The 16,469-nt window shown below is 45.9% G+C and overlaps 1 protein-coding gene across 1 annotated transcript in view; it reads left to right on the top strand.

Annotated features, from left to right (window-relative positions):
• Positions 1 to 1,541: 1,541 nt before the first annotated feature.
• The window catches only part of si:dkey-92j12.5 (multiple PDZ domain protein), a 25,587-nt gene continuing 10,659 nt past the window's right edge, over positions 1,542 to 16,469 (top strand). The window contains 21 exon segments of the mRNA XM_062564334.1: positions 1,542 to 1,681; positions 2,503 to 2,608; positions 3,283 to 3,449; positions 5,034 to 5,249; positions 5,534 to 5,602; positions 5,730 to 5,852; positions 6,123 to 6,206; positions 6,564 to 6,671; positions 6,773 to 6,875; positions 7,028 to 7,119; positions 7,264 to 7,477; positions 7,645 to 7,719; positions 8,203 to 8,282; positions 8,410 to 8,556; positions 9,598 to 9,783; positions 9,907 to 10,068; positions 10,301 to 10,510; positions 10,950 to 11,114; positions 13,465 to 13,588; positions 15,364 to 15,477; positions 15,480 to 15,559. Coding sequence (XP_062420318.1) covers positions 2,596 to 2,608; positions 3,283 to 3,449; positions 5,034 to 5,249; positions 5,534 to 5,602; positions 5,730 to 5,852; positions 6,123 to 6,206; positions 6,564 to 6,671; positions 6,773 to 6,875; positions 7,028 to 7,119; positions 7,264 to 7,477; positions 7,645 to 7,719; positions 8,203 to 8,282; positions 8,410 to 8,556; positions 9,598 to 9,783; positions 9,907 to 10,068; positions 10,301 to 10,510; positions 10,950 to 11,114; positions 13,465 to 13,588; positions 15,364 to 15,477; positions 15,480 to 15,559 — 2,532 coding nt within the window. The 5' untranslated portion in view covers positions 1,542 to 1,681; positions 2,503 to 2,595.

Raw genomic sequence — 16,469 nt, 5'->3', positions numbered from 1 at the left:
CTCATGGCGAGGACGTTTTATGATATTGTTGGATATTGTGGAAATGACATTGGCTTAAGGAGCCCCAACTGTAAGGCGTTTTCTGTTGGTGTTTGTAAAGGCAAATGTGGTCGCACCCTCAACCTAATACCCACAAACCAAGGTCAAAGTGGGACCTCGTTCGACCGATTAGATTTCTTAGTTTGAGGTTAAACCAGGGTTCGAAATGGCTTAGGACTCTTGGGGGGGGTCCCCTAAAATGTAAAATACTTAAGACTACCTTGCTACACTATATACTGCAGGCAAAATTATATACCGGTAGACATTAAGTCCTCGCTATCTTTCGTAATCACTGACTGGACAATTAGGTTAGTTTGCTAGCTTTGAATAACTAGTCTAGCTAACTGCTACATGTCTGCTGTTAGCTGGCAGTTTGGCTTCATTCACGTACAGCAAGAAACGTTGACAAACGCACTCTTGATATAGTCTTGATATAGGAACACCAACTCCAAATATTTTACTATAATAAGCAATTATTATGGCGATATAAACATAATCGAAGCACTTACAGGATTTTCATGAGGGATTTCACTCTTTGTGAGGCTTCGTTTTTGCCGCGTTCAACAATAACCTACGTGTCTGCGTCATAGAGCACAACAACTATCTGTGATGCTATTGGCTGCCCTGATTGCTGCCCATTCGGGTTAGGAAATAAATAAACTATTGTTATAAATATAAAACGTCACTAAAGACATATCATTTTTAATGTTAAAAATATTTGTCGGGGACCCCCCAAAATCTAAAAATAAATTCTTATTGGGGGTCCCTAATGACATATAGGGGGTCCGGGACCCCCCCAGATTCCCCTCATTTCGAACCCTGGGTTAAACCCCCCCAGTCACGAAAAAAACAAATTAGCAGGAATGGAAATGTGATTATCTTTGTTTTTATAGATTCATTCTTTGGAATGTTGATATTAATTAACTTTATTCTTATCATATTGTAACGGACTGTTGTTTGCATGTTCTGGAGCGGCGTTGCACTTTACAGAGTTTTGGGAAGTTCAGTGAAGAGCGCACAATGTTATGTCACTCATCTTAGTGCCACCTATGGGGATGTGTTGTGGTGATGTTGGGGGGTGGGGTTAAGTGAGAGGACGCGGGAATTGTTGTTGTTTTGGAGAGCGATGGTGTGGTTTTGTTCGGCGTAGTTTACGGCCGACAGTAGCCTGTTTTTCGACAATAAAATCAGAAGGAAAGCACATTGTCCATAGCTTCATTAGCGAGAGTCGCTACAGTATTTACCTATGACTATTGCTATTGTTATCATAATGAGTCGTAGAGCAGAGCCTGCCCTTTATTGGTTTGGAGTCACAAGTATTCATGTTCCGGGTGAGTTTATTTACAGAATTCTAAAATACACAAAGAAAACGGAGTGAACGAAACCCACTTGCCTCATTTGAGGCCTCCGCCAACAAGCTCTATTTGCAGAGTGTCCCACTGAAACGCATTTGTCAGGATTAAAGCGGCAGCCGGGATGAGCCACTTGTTGCCTGTAGATCACAAGGGTGACATGCGCACTGCGCGGAACGCGCTCTCAAGCCTCGGGACGCACAGCGCGATTCCCGATGTCTCGCCGTCGTCCAATGAAGCCTTTGTGACCTGTCCCATCGGGGAAGCGGTCTCCAAGCTACTTTCCACAGGTACATTTTCTCCCTGCGGACCGGAGGAGGAGGCGCTGGACGCGCTGCGCTCGCTCGGGGGGAGCTGTGCGCAGAGTGGTGGTGGTGGTGGTGGGGGGCGGGGGGGGGGGGGGGGGGGGGCTGTTGATGTAGAGCCCACCGGCGCAGCAATGGAGGTGAGAGGAGGCTTTGTGAAACTGTCCGTCTGTTCGTCACGGTGATGACTCGAATGCGCTGCGGTCATTTCTAAAGAAGTGAGCTCATCGGCTCGTTGATTAGATGTCACATCGGTGCCTAAAGGGCCCACGGAAACGCTGCAAATCATTCATTTGTAATGATTTCTTTTTATCATTCTGACCGCAACGCTTTAACAGCAACAGGTATTTAGATATATAGATTGAATTTGCCGCTGTGAAGGGCGTGTAAATGCTGCCATACCCTCACTGCCCCCCCCCCCCTAATTAGATTGCAGATGAGACGTTGTCATTTCCCCCTGCAAATCAAATCATGTCATTGATATCATGCTTTGATGCTATACAGGCTATTCCCTCCCCCCTCACGGAATGAATGGGAGGCCCTTGTGTGTGTCGCTGTTAATTACCGTCACTGACTGATAAAGCCCTCTTGGAGAAGATCTAAATCCGGCTAAAGAGTATTAGTTGACAAGCAAACAAGCAGGCCTTGGTAGGGAGGGTGTAGAGGTGAAATGATACACATGTAGACACACAAACTATTCCTGTTACTTTCTTTTCCTGCTTTAATTGTAATAATGAGGATCACCTTGGCACATTTTTAATAACATCCACATTTTGTGTGTGTGTGTGTGTGTGTTCATGTCGTAGGCGCCAAGGAGAGAAGAATGTAACTGAAACTGAAAAAAAGTCCCAAAGACACGATTCGACCCCTCCCTGCACAACCATACACAGAGGGGCCCGATGGAAATGATGGGTAAGTGCATCCGAGGACCCTGCGGATCCAGTATAAAGCTCAACCCCCTCCTCCCCCTCCCAGCCCCCCTGCCATGATCATCATCAAAGGGCTTACGATTCAAGGTGTCAGGCGTGGGCTTGCTGTAGCCAGACAGGGGGGGTCACACGCACAGGTGGCACACAACTCGCAGTCTGGTCGGTAGTCAAAACTTTGCCGGTGAAGAGTTTACAGGGTCTTAACCTTCTGCCAGGTACAATTACTTTGAGTGTGGCTTGTGCTCTTTAGCTGCGGCCCCGCCGAATAAACAAGGGTGATGCGACCTGACGCAACACCTCAGCTGTTTGCCTTTGCTTTCCCTGTCGTTGCGGGATTTGAATAAAAGTTATTGGTCACCCCACGATCATTTCAAATTGAAACTTAGTAACTTTGTCAGGAAAACTCCCCAAACCAGATTGTTTTAATACTTAACACCCTGGAGTCTAATGACCAGCTTTTCAGCAAAGTCACGTTGAAAGACTTGAGAGTGTATTTCCCCGTTGCCTCAATTAAGGCCTGGCATTTCACAGCTTATTATCAAAGGTCCGGGTCTGTGTCAGGGTCCCGCAGCAGCAGCAGCAGCAGCAGCAGCAGCTACGACATGTGGAGAAACCCTGCTTCTGAGGGACTCAAAATGATCCGCTCTTTCCGCGCAGATGCTCAGCTGGCCTTGGAGGCCGTGGAGAGACTGCAAGCCAAGCTGAAGGAGCGAGGAGAGGCCCCCACGCAGGAGAAACTCTCCCTGCTGAAGACGGTCCTGCAGAGCCCCCTGTTCCATAATATACTCAGCTTACAGCAAGCTCAGCGGAAGCCCCCGGCGAAGGTACGCAGCGGGCATGACTGCGTGGGTGTTTTGGTTTGTATAGAATGGTGGGGAAGCAGTCTGAATCGTTCCCAAAATACTGAATGCGCCAACCAAACTGGATGAATAATCAGCTTACCTAAGCTTACCACTAAAGCCCTGAGAAAAAAAGAGGGGGAGAGAGAAGAAGGAGAGAGTATCATACTGAGGAGCCGGCATAAGTCATCTGTAAGACTGTCATTATGCTTTTTCAGCCTACTCGTGTGTATATATACATCATGCATATATATGCATGATGTATATACGTGTACAGTGTGACTTCCTCATGGTAGTACTTCCACCAGTCAACCAGTGTAGTCTGAGTTAAATCCTGCTTAAAACACACAAGTCTGAAGTCAAGTCCAGAGTCAGGAAGTTCTGGAGTAAAGACAAGGAATCATCCAAGTCAAATCGAGACAGTCAAGTCCAGGGTCAAGACAGGAAATACAATGCAGTCAAGTTCTGATTCAGGAATTATTGCAGAATAAGGTCCCAAAACAAGTCCTGAGTCCAGTCCTTTGTTGACCATCTTTTGGTTTACAAACAACATGATCTTTGGGAGCATTTGTTTTGCTTGCTGCCAATCGATCGGATGCTGTCGGATTTGTTCAAATAAATTGGATCCAGGGAATCAAGTGTCGACTGACTGGGAACGAATGGTGTTGGCTTTAGCTGATTCAGGAAATGGATTGATTCATGGCACAGCTTTTAAATGGCACCCTTTGTATTCTTTCAGTACTCCTTCCGTCCACCACTGTTGTCAACAGTAATGAACATGTCTGTTGTGGTCCAGGGTTCACACACGCACACACACACACAAGGATTATTACATTAGCTTTATGTGCCTTGTGTGTGTGCCTCGAGCCATTTAGCATCTCTGCATTCCAGGAAACAAAGCACTGGATCATGTCAATGGCTTCTGGATTTTTATCAGGACAGACACTGACACAATTTCCTTTTCAATGTCTTGTATCTTTCAAAACTCCCAGTTATTATATAAAGTTCAGTTTTATTAGTATTGGGATAGTGCTGTGCCAACTAGTGTCAAAATGGTTAGAATGAAGTAGCATGCAGAGCATATATATGCATCAGAACTACCTTTTAAACATTGTGGTTTTTATCTCAGTCCTTGCGTTCCTGCTCTTCTATCTTTTCCCACTCTGCTCAATTTTAAACCTGTCTTTCTGTACTTTGTTCTTCTTTTTTTAGCTAACACTCGTTCATCCTCCGTCCTACATCTTCCTTCATGTGTGCCCTCCTTTTTTCAATTTGTTCTCTCTTTCCCTCCATCACTGTCTGGGCCTATTCTCTCTCTTTCCATATCTTGCTTCTCCAATTAATGCCTCCACCTCTATCAACCCCCTTTCTCCATCTCTTTATCTCCCTCATCCATTTTCTCCCTAATCTGTCTTTCTCCCTTCCCTCGCATTCGTCAATCCTTCTATCGTATTTCTGATCACTCTCTCTATCCCATTCACCAAACCCATCTGCTTCAACTTGCATCCAATCCATTCACTCCACGGTTTAAAACCTCCTTCTCACTTATCCTTCTCTCAATCCTACCAGGGAAAGATTGCAAAGTCCGTGTCCATGAATTGTGGCCCTTGCCAGGGTGTGGCGGTGGACGCGAAGGCGCTGAGCCACAGCGACTCCTACACATGGGCCATGGAGGACCGGGGGCCCATCAACGCCAGATCCGTTCACAGGATCTCCTCCCTGGACTCGCTGGATCTGTCCTTCTCAGACATCTACCCAGACAACTGCGTTCCCACTGAATCACAGGTACGAGGAGAAATAAACCTTTTTAATGAGATGTTGTTTGGTAAAAAATAAGCATTATTCTTGAAGTCCATGAACCAACCAAATGTGTTCATATATGTGTATATTCTTATAATAAATTACTTATATTATATCCCTATAATATCACCTTAAAACCTTAAAACTCAAACATAGTTGGATATGACATTGTCTGAAGGTGTCAGGTGAATTGAAGAGGCGGCCCGGCCAACTCAATGTCATATCATGCTGGCTTTGTTATACCCATGACATTTATTTTGTTGTTGCAGTACTGCACCCCACCTCGAATCTCCCGCACCATGTCGATGGGGCGAAACCTGTCTGCCATCGCTCACGAGGTACAGTCAAAAAATTGGATGTAGATTAACAACAAAAATCCGACATGCTTGGACACTTGTTTCATTTTTCTCAATTCTACTCTAATTTATTTCTCCCTACCTCTTCTTTGAACCGCTGCCATGTTAGAGGCGTCATGTGGAGATGATAGAGCTGATTAACGATGGGAAAGGGCTCGGTTTCGGCATCATAGGAGGACGGAGTACAGGTGTCATGGTGAAGACCATACTTCCTGGTGGCGCTGCTGGAAGGGTAAATCCACCTGCCAATCAACAACCCTATTTAGCATGTTAAGCAATTTGCCTTTTTGCTTCATTGCAGAGAGTAGGATGAGATGGACCCCACTGTCCCCAAGTGCTTTCTTTCTTCTCCCCGAACTCTCACCAAAAATAAGTGTCTTCCGAAAAATCAATCTTGGAACCATCATCATACACCAATGTTTTATTTAACTGAAGTGTGTTCGGTAAAGTCCGGGGAAACATTTGAATAGATTAAAACTGTACAATGTTTGGGGTTCCCCAGGATAAGCGCCTGCGTAGCAGCGATCAGATCCTGCGCATCGGAGACACGGATCTGGCGGGCATGAACAGCGAACAGGTGGCACAGGTGAGTGTCTCTGATGTCTTTACCTGTGATGATAACAGCTCTCACCCAGTCTCTCCGTATCTGGGAAAAGGTGGGATCAACATTGGAGGACGACACACACCGGCCTAAGTTATTCCTAAAGGGCAGCTGCCTCTTAAATGTAGGGTTGGTAGTCCTGAGAAATAGCAAGAGTGTGCAAGGTCGTAAGAATCCTCCAACCGGAAAACCCAAGACCAGGGTTGCCAAATCTTTTACCAATGAATTCACCAAAGCCACTCCCCTAAAAAGGATCAATAAGGGCGCAGACAACGAACCGATATATATTCTTTCAATTTTAATATGAATGACATGTAATGCCACGTTTACGTATGACCACAGGTGCTGCGGAATGCTGGTACCAAGGTGAAACTGCTTATTGCCAGGGATGTTGCCACGGACAACCACCTTTCCTCTCGTGCTCTCAGCCAGGACAGCTTGGACAGAAAGGTTGGAAATAATAAAACAGTCAAATGCAAACTTTTTCTGCAAAAAGAAAAGCTTTAATATCCCCTCAATGTTTTTTTTACACATATGTACTTCTTGACCAGCACAATGACCTGAGGGACGAATGTGAGTTCAGCGTGCAGTTCACTAAGAACAGCCGGGGCCTGGGATTCACCATTTCCAGCTACATAGGTGACCTAAACTCAGGTAAACGGGCTGGTCATCAGTATTCCCAGCTTGTGTGGAAGCTTGGTTGGAAACAAAGTTATGAATGCTAAATGCTACTTGCCATATGTGGGGCATTATTGATGATGTGTGAGTACGAACGTGGTCCTCTTACTGTTTCTCGCTTGTCACAGTCTACAGCGCCGGTGTGACAGTGAAGAGCATAGTGAAAGGCAGCTCCGTGGATCAAGATGGACGCATCAACATCGGAGACATCATCTTATCTGTGAGTTCCTGCAGAACGCTTCTCTTTGGTTACCCTTGAGACAAACAGCCTGAACTATTTTCCCTTCCCAATCGTAGCGGTTACGGTTTCGCATCTTTGCTTCTCACTGATACGTTGTCTCATCACCCCCCCTCCCCCCCTCAGGTGGACGGGGCGAGTCTGCAGGGCTGCAGCGAGCAGCGCGCCCTGGAGGTGCTGAGGAGGACGGGCCCCCTGGTCCGACTGAGGCTGCTGAGGAAGGTTGTCCGCCTGAGTCACATCCTGCCCCCGGTCCCTCCGCTGCACCCTCTGCGACACTCCCACAGCTTCCACGAGGGCAACCCCTACCGACTGGGCCTCAACAGGATCCAAGAGACAGGTTCGTTTGAGATCATCTGTTGTGCTAGTAAGGATCCACAGGTATTACATGTCAAGTGTAAATTACTTTCTGCTACCTGCTTAAAATAGAGCAACGCTTTGAGTGTTTGGATCCCTGTATGTCTGGGCTCAAAACCTGTCCCCACCCTCCCACACCCGGTCTCCCAGGAATCTGCTCCCTGCGTGAAATCTCCCGGCGAGCGGCCTGCGCCAACGGACGCCCCAGACACAGTTACATAAACGGTAAGCTCCCAATTCCCGGACAGGGTGCCCAGATATGCTGATTGGACTTGGGGAAATCGTCGATGTGGCAGCAAAGCGGGGCTCTTTGTGAGAGTCTATATATAGCGTTGTTTGGTCTCGTGTTTATCCGACTAATTCAGCTCATTCGGGAGGATTTGTCCCGTGCTCCGCCTGCATATGCCGCTTCATTTAGACAAGCTTTTTTTCTCGGCTTGATTAGAGAGCACAGCCAAATAAGCCCTGATTGCAGCAAGGTCTCGTTTGTATGCCAATAATCACAAAATGGTGTGAACGTTTGTGCCTGTGGTGTGTGTGTGTGTGTGTGTTTTCTGAGTGGATGACATTGCTTTGTCACAAGAAGAATAAAGTGGTTTTCATATAGGGTCCCCTTCTTTATTGATTTGATCATCTAGGCCCTGGAACAATGTGGAACAATGTGTGAGTTGAGGGTGATTGTCTTTTATGTGTTTGCACATTTCACAGGTGTGAAACTGACTCCGGCTGAGGAAGAGGACCTTAGAAAGAGGTGGCAGAATGCAGTCGGACAGCGATATGAAGTCATGGTACATTTCGTTGATTAAAATTGACTATGACATGCATAGAAAATCAGCATTGTACTAAATGAAATTTGTTTTGTTTAATTTTAAGTAATTTAAGTAAGTAAGAAGAAAACCCCTCCTTCTTCTTTAGGTGTGTCAGCTGGAGCGTTTCAGTGATACAAGTGGTCTCGGCATCAGTCTGGAGGCGCGGGCGGGACATCACTACCTGTGCTCCGTATTACCTGAGGGCCCCGTTGGCCAAAGCGGCAAGATCTTTACTGGAGACCAGATACTGGAGGTAACCGACTCGCCTCCAACTCAACTCTAGCCAGGATACGGACATAAACATTCAAATCCACCTAGCAGGATGCTAATGGCAGGCTAACCCCCATTTAAACATAACTGACCAAATCCACTGAGAGGTTTTGCACTGACCACTAAAACGAAGCAATGGAGTAGTCACAAGTAAATGTAAGTTGACGAATGAATTCTTCTTTCTTACTCATTTTCTGTACAAACGTAGCAAGTGTTTACTGGTTGGTCATGTAGCTGTTTATGATTTTTTAAATTTTGTCTTCTTCTGGTTGCAAAATACCAAGATGGCGACATCCGCAATGCCAAACTTCAAGCTTCAAAGTCGTAGTCAACAAACCATCACAGTGACTACGTCCCATTCTCACATACAGTAAATGGGCATATTGCATTTTAAAGACATATATCGGAAACAACACCAGTTAACACTTGCATTTTACAGCACAGCATGCGACATTAGAAGGTGGGCGTGTGTATATGTCACTCTGTGCATTTGAGTTTGCCCCCCCTCGGTCACCATGACAACCACTCAGATGAACTCAGACAACGCTCTGTATTTTTTTTTGCTCGCTGTCTAGGAAACAATGCAAAGGGTCTTGTGTCGTCAGTGTCTCTTTTGAGCGTGCAAGCAAACACCTGCGTCGCAGCTCAACCCCTTTGATCTCACACAGACGACATCCGCATGGCAACGACACTGTTTTTAAATGAGCCGCGCTCGGTTTAGTTCCCGCTTCCGGCTTTAATTGTTCCTGCTGTGACTTGATGTACTGTGGCCGCCAATTGCTCGACATCCAAAGACCAAAATAACTGGAAAATATAAACCTCGAGGGGGCATTTTGTCAGAACACTCATCTCAATAATAGAAAGAGATACGCCTTTAAATTCCCCCTTCATTCATGGGTAATAAGCACATGTGTGTTTTCTCAGGTTGTTTTTGAAAATCTTTAAAAAAAAGTATTGCTCAGCCAATCACTGACCATAGGAATATGCTATCTATACACATGTAAATAGAGTATCCTTCTGGCAGGTGAATGGCATCCCTCTCATTGGAGAGTCACATAAGGAGGTGGTCAATATTCTGAAGGAGCTGCCGAAGTACGTCTGCCTCGTGTGCTCCCACGTTGTACCCCCCACAATTCCCGACAGTGATGGGGAAGAGGAGGACGACGTCAATCTCACCCTGAAAGAGCTGCTGGCTGAGTTCAACGACAAGGTGATGGCACACATTGGGGAAAGGGTGAATGGAGGGGTTAGGCAATGGTGTAACACAGTATAAACCACATTAGATACACACATCCTCTGAAAAAGTTCCCTCCTTCCTTACTCCTGGTCCCAGTTGGACCAGGGTTGTGTCCTCCCCTGTCCCACGGCTGAGGACATCACCAAGCGCGGCGTGCCCCCAATGTCTCCTCCTTTGGCAATGTGGGAGCGAGATGCTCAGGTGGTCGAGCTGGAGAAAGGCGAGTCGGGATTGGGCTTCAGCATCCTGGACTACCAGGTCAGCAACATGCCCGTGCGCCCCCCCTGCAGAAAGAACCGACTGGAATAGGCTGAGGTCAAAGAGTAGCTTGAAGTTTTCTATAAGATCTCTACTGCAGCTAGTCGCCTCTCTCTGAGACCACCCTATTCACTGGTCCCTTTTTATTCTGCCCTCTACCTGCATTCATCTAGCACACAATGCACCAAATTCATCTCAAATTCTGTTTCTACGTCCACCATCCTTTTTATAGGATCCTGAAGATGCCACCAAAACCGTTCTGGTAATCCGGTCCTTGGTGCCCGGAGGTGTGGCAGATCAAGATGGCCGCCTGCTGCCCGGCGACCGACTCATGTTCGTCAACGAGAATAACTTGGAAGGCTCCAGCCTGGATTACGCCGTGTACGTCCTGAAGTCCACCGGCTACGGCCCTGTCCACATCGGAGTTGCCAAACCTCTGCCGGTATGTAAAGACACAGGGAAAGATGTCCTGCCACTGTATGTTTAAAGTATGTGAAAATCCCATAAGAAACTTCTGTTTTTGGCCCGGCCAACAATTTGGAGGGAACAAACAAAGCAAGGCGTGTAAGGCAAGGATACATCTGTTTTCTTGAGAGCAAAGCCTTACTTCCCCTTATTGTGGTCGACTGTGGCTTAGTAACAAGCAACAAGAGAATCCAGTTACAGGCTGTCTGAATTTTTAATGCAGCTGAGAGAACACAATGCTACGACCGCACTACAGATGGAGAGAGAGGGGGGAGGGAGGGAGGAGGAGGCAGAGAGGCGAGGGAGGTGTCTAATTTACAGCCACCTTCTTTCACCTCACTTTTTTAAGCAAATGGTCAATTTATTTTCCTTTTGAAGTCCTTAATTTTGATCTCGCGAAAATTCTGCTTTCTCAGCTGGAACTGTGCGGCGGCTTGACGCCCATTTCAGAGAGGAGCCTCCAGGCTTCCTGCGATGACAACCCCTCTGAGGTCAGCCTGCTAGACGAGGCGACGGAGGCCAACAGCAACACCTGCAACTCCGAGGACAACAGCATCGTCCAGCCGCCTTACACTCCAACGGTATGCAATGATTCACACTTTATTGATGTTTCTGTTCGCTATTAGTTATTTTCACATGCTTTCAGTTCACTTTTTTTGTGGTTTATAAAACCAGTAGAACTTTGTCCACTGCACAGTCAAAGGTAGTCGGAAAATAGTGAATAAAACCAAAGATTATTTTTATATAGTTTTGAAACACCCGTTTGTGAATACAATCTACCTGAAATACATTTGAAAGTTCCCAATCAGTAATTCTGTCCATGAATTAAGAAGAAGAAAACTTTAATGTATGTAACCTTTGGACTCAGGTGGGAGCATCTTTACTTTCAACCGTTTGGAATGAATTACTCAAAGCCTTGGTCCACACAGACCACACAAACTTAGGATTCTCCGCGTAGCCATTTTGAGCTGCACCAAGGAGATTACCATGACAGCGTTGGTTCCCAGCCTTTACCTTCTGCCGCGGCGAGCTTGGAGTCGGCTGTATCGGTATCACTAGGCCAGGTCTAGAGAAAGTGCTCCGTGTCAAAGACTTTGTTTCTCCATTGTGGTCTCAACTCGATCCTATTGAGGCGGCCCTTTTGTTCTCACTTTTGCTTAATTACCAGCGAATGCCTATCGTTGCAAAGTGCTTACTGCTCGCACGACATTGGCGCCTGGTCACAAGGGCGTGCAGTACAGCCTCAATATACCCACCCCCCCACGCCCCCCCACCCCCACACACACACACACACACACAGCGAGAGACCCAGAGCAGCAGGAGTGTGTTCTCATCAAAGACCGGCTTGTTGCACAGGTACCTTCAGAACTTCAGGGCTGCTTGCACTTTCTGTGAAGGTTCAAAGTCGATTCTCCCGGTTGCCCTGTTTTTTCTTTGTGATGTGCCCTTGGGGGGGGACCAAGGAAGTTTTCCTCTCTGCATGTTTTTACATCTCAGAAATACTCCAAAGGTTTTTTTCCCTGGAGAGTTAATAGTTTTTAAAATCTTTTTTTTTTAAATCACATAATCAATCTTATAGGCCGTGATGATAGTAGGTTAGGACGTTAGAGCACTATTTCAAAGAATTGTTGGATCTACTTTGTGCACAATAAGGTTCATCGTAGCTTTTTTTGTAGAAAATCTGCAATCGTAGTACTTATCCCGGCTTGAAATGGATGAAATATTTGATCAAAGGAGATATATCTAAACTATTATTTGCTGAATTTCCTCTTGCGCCTTTCTTAGATATTTTCAGTTCAGGACTCAAACATACTGGAAAAAACAAGTCTATCTAAGTCTATAACTCTGTGGGCCATGCATTCTAACATGCTCACAGTAGCATGTTTCCATTTCGTTTCAAGGATTGTATTAGAAAAGCTAAATGGCAAGATTCAAAAAAGGTTTTATTCCTTTTTACCCTTTGTTGAAGAAGAGTTGATGTGCCACATGAGCTATGGAAAGCCCTTTGTCTGATTGGCTGGGTCTGCTCTCACTGTCTGTTTCCTGGGCAGATTAAAGTCCTGCATATCCTGTAGCACCAACCTCTGACTAAAGTAAGCTCTAGTCCAGGTAATTGGCTTCAACTAGTTAATACGACCCTTAAAGCTTTTTTATTTTTTATTTACAACACGTTTAGAAACTGAATGAAAACTCTCCTGATGACAATAGTAGCGACCTGATGTTCCGTAGCTGTAACGTAACCATGTTTGCCTTCTTACCGTAGATTATTCACAAGAACTAGACATAGTCATCGTGGTGGTCTGCAGTGGAGTTTGTATGTTCTTTCTCTGAGGTCTCTGTGACTCTATAAGGACAAGTGGTATAGAAGATGACCGACTGACCAACGTAGTCATGGTAACGGTACCTATTGATTTGTAGAATTCTCTTATAAAGCCGTAGCCATATTGCATTATGGTCGTGGCCATCATGGCTTTCATGCAACCAATTGATGGAAGTTACCTTGTCTGGAATGCAGAGGAGGGACATAGAAGGACTGTGGTAGTAGCAGTCAACCATCATAACATTCGTTACGACTTGAAACCTGCATAAACTCACGTTGACAATGTTTACCAAGATGATAAATGAAGTTAGAAGTAAGGTCATTGTCTAATAGAATTCTATGTGACAACCCTTCCTAATGCAACCAAAGCAGTTGCCTAACAGTCAGTAGAAAGAACGCAATTTTTAAGACCCTTCGGCTTCACTCTGCAGAACTGCAGGTTTCCGTGGTTACCCGAGCATTTTAGCCCACTGACATGGGCTCATTAGCAGGAAACACAGGAGGCTGTCGAGCCTCCTCAGGGGACAATGGTTATACCTGAATAAAGTTACGTGACCATCCATCCAAAAGTCCCGGCTACTCCCTCATGCCCTCTGTAATCCCTTTTTCAGGAGAACCAGCCGCAGCATCGTTTCCACAACATGGAGGACGACTACAGGCAGCGGGCGCCACCTCTGCCCCCGCGCACCAGCTTTGAGAGGACAATCACTGTTGTCCGGGGCAACCGTAGCCTTGGTATGTTCCCCGTCGTTCTCATGGTGATGGTGTCTTGGTGTGTGTACATCGCCGGCACGGCAATAATGACGCTAATAGACGGCGGTGATGAGGACCGGCCCGAAGAATAGTGGTGAAGTGATGTGTTCCTCGGACCTCAGAGATGTGTGTGTGTGTGTGTGTGTTTGTCTGAGAGGATAGCATAAGGTGCATACAAGTATATATTCAGCTCCAAATACATTTGTGTTTATGCTCTAGTTGAGAGTTTATTGGTTGTTTAAACGTGACAGAGGGAAAAACAGCAAGGTGTAAGGCGCTACTGCACTTTGATCTAAGGGCCCTGTGCACATGGAAAAAAAACATACACTACTGTGTGTGTGTGTGTGTGTGTGTTTGTGTGGAAGCTTGAGATTATGTAATTGTCATTAAAAAGAAATGAAGGTCATTTCCTACAGTTTTATGTGTCAGTGCTTTGTTTGGTTATCTGTTCTAAATATTGTAGGTCTGTTTGCTGAGGTATTTGTGGTTTTATGGATGTCCCAATGTGGAGGGTTGACAGATGTTCTGTTCTTAACGTCCATTCGGTTATATTAGAAATAAGTAAAGTAAAGTATCTGTCAGATCCGATTAACAGGGGAACAAGCTATATTGTTGTAGTACTATTTGTAGTACAATTCTATCCGATGTGCACCTATGAGAAAATGCCCATATTTGGATATGCTGTTGTACACAGTACGTAAAGTGCGTGGTTGGTTTGTACCACAAGGACTGTATGGCTTCGTGGAGCAGGTTGTTAACGGAGAAGCTCTAACGGATCATAATGAGGTCTTTTTTTTCCTTGCCTTGCTCGTCTCAAACGTAAATCCACGCAGCCTGTTTAGAATTGTCTGTTTGTTCTCGAATACGTACGTTTGTGGTACCACAGATACGTTTTGTTGAGGTCAAATCAAATAGATTTTCATGTGAGAATTATATGTTATAAGTTCATTAAGCTGTTTGTTATAGTAAAAAAGGAAAACTATGTATTTATGATGCTGTGTTAATAATAATAGGAATGATCTCACCTCAGTCTTCCTCTCATGAAATGTGGGTCTTCTGTTTGTCATGTCTGCGTCCTCATCCATGTATTCCAGGCACTATGATTGTATTGTAATTTGAATGTAATACCAAAAGAAACAAAAACAATCAATAAACGATTCATTTGATCAAAAAAAGATAAGCTCAAAGTCATTTCTTTGACCAACTTCAAATTATGTACGACCATAGTGTTGTGGATGTGCGTAGTCCCCCAATAGATAGAAAAGTAGGAATGCAGGCGCGCAGACTAGGTTACCTAATTCGGCAGTGTGTGCGTGTTCATGTGTGTGTGTGTGTGTGTGTGTGTGTATCTGTGTGTGTGCGCGCGTAGGTGATCCTGTGTGTGGGTGTGTGTGTGTGTGTGTGTTTGTCTGCCGGTTTGCATTAATTGTTTGTGTAATCCGCCTAGCGTCTGATTGGATCAAGCCAAAGTCAGGTGTTTGTGCTCCTGCCATGTGCTTCCCCTGGAGTCACCTGCCGCCTCCGCGGGTGTCCGCGAATGTGTACCTCTGTGACGGATGATTCCGTAAATGTCAAACATGCGCAGCCATGTTTGCGTGCTAATCCGTCTTAGTGCCTGTCTTGATTATTCTAATTATGCCCGCCGTCAGTTGTGTTGTTTGAGTGACTGTCTCGTCGGTTTTTGGCATGCATTCAGAGCAGCGTGGCCAAAACCCACAATCACCTGTGCCCACGTGGCTGTGTGTGTGTGTTGGCAGGGATGTCGGTGAGCGCTATCAAGGACGGCTCAGGCATGCTGGTGCGCAGCGTGGTCCAGGGGGGCTCTGTCAGCCAGGATGGCAGGCTGGGGGTGGGGGACGCCATCTTGGCCATCACGGCGAGCCGACCGCCAATCTGACCAACGCCAGGGCCAGAGCGGCGCTCGCAGACACTCGTCGTAGGGCCCGAGATCAGGTGAGGAGCCACTCACAGGAACGTGCGCGAGACCATTGAGTAGAACGCTTTGGACGAACGTGGACGTAAAGCGGCAACGTTTTTCGACTCGCTTGTTTTAGTCGACCCAAAATCAACATCTCCGCAACCGCATCCATGTATCAAAGCATCCCAATGTAGCAACAAAGAAATGATTCCAGTCAGGTATTATTATAGTGTTTCATATATTCAGCTCTTCGTTTGGAAGCAAAGTGGAAAAGTCTTTTGGGCATTCAGAGAACAATGATCCGCCAAGAAAACAACTGTCATTGAAAATTGCTCATATTTTCCCGGGCCCCTGACAGTCCGTGAGTTTGTGGTGCATAATAAATATAAACACGCGCTCCGCTCAGTCACACACGCGAGTGTCACCACGTCCTCGCGGATAAACGATGCGGGCGCACTTTGGATTTCCATCAGCGCCTGTTTTCTTTGACACTGCGGTCGTAGTTGACTAAGATGCTGCAGTCGTGTTAAATTAGATGCAATGATGAAACTTTAATGTTGCCCGAGGGGCACATGGGTAAATTATCATTTGCTATATAGCAGTAACTATAGTCATAGACACCTCCACCGCCGCGCTGCCCCGCTGAACACACCCCCCCCCCCCCCCCTCTGTCTCTCATCCTCTCTCTCTCTTCCTCTTTTACAGGCACACACATACACTTATGCGCACGCACACACAGCCTTTCAATGGTCTAACCTCCAAAAACACCTTTTTCCTGCTATGGGAAATATCTCTGAATAATTCATCCCTCATCTCACCTTGAACAGTGTGCTTCTGAATAAAAGAGCGTTTTAAAGAGACTCTCATAGATGCGCCCCACAAAACACACACACACACACATATACAACCACATACCGTCTCCCTCTTTCAGCCTCTCTCTCTCTC

The sequence above is a fragment of the Pungitius pungitius genome, chromosome 9, assembly GCF_949316345.1.
Source record: "Pungitius pungitius chromosome 9, fPunPun2.1, whole genome shotgun sequence".
Lineage (NCBI taxonomy): Eukaryota > Metazoa > Chordata > Actinopteri > Perciformes > Gasterosteidae > Pungitius > Pungitius pungitius.
Note: the sequence above shows the minus strand (reverse complement) of the source record. Positions and strands in the feature narration are given on the sequence as shown.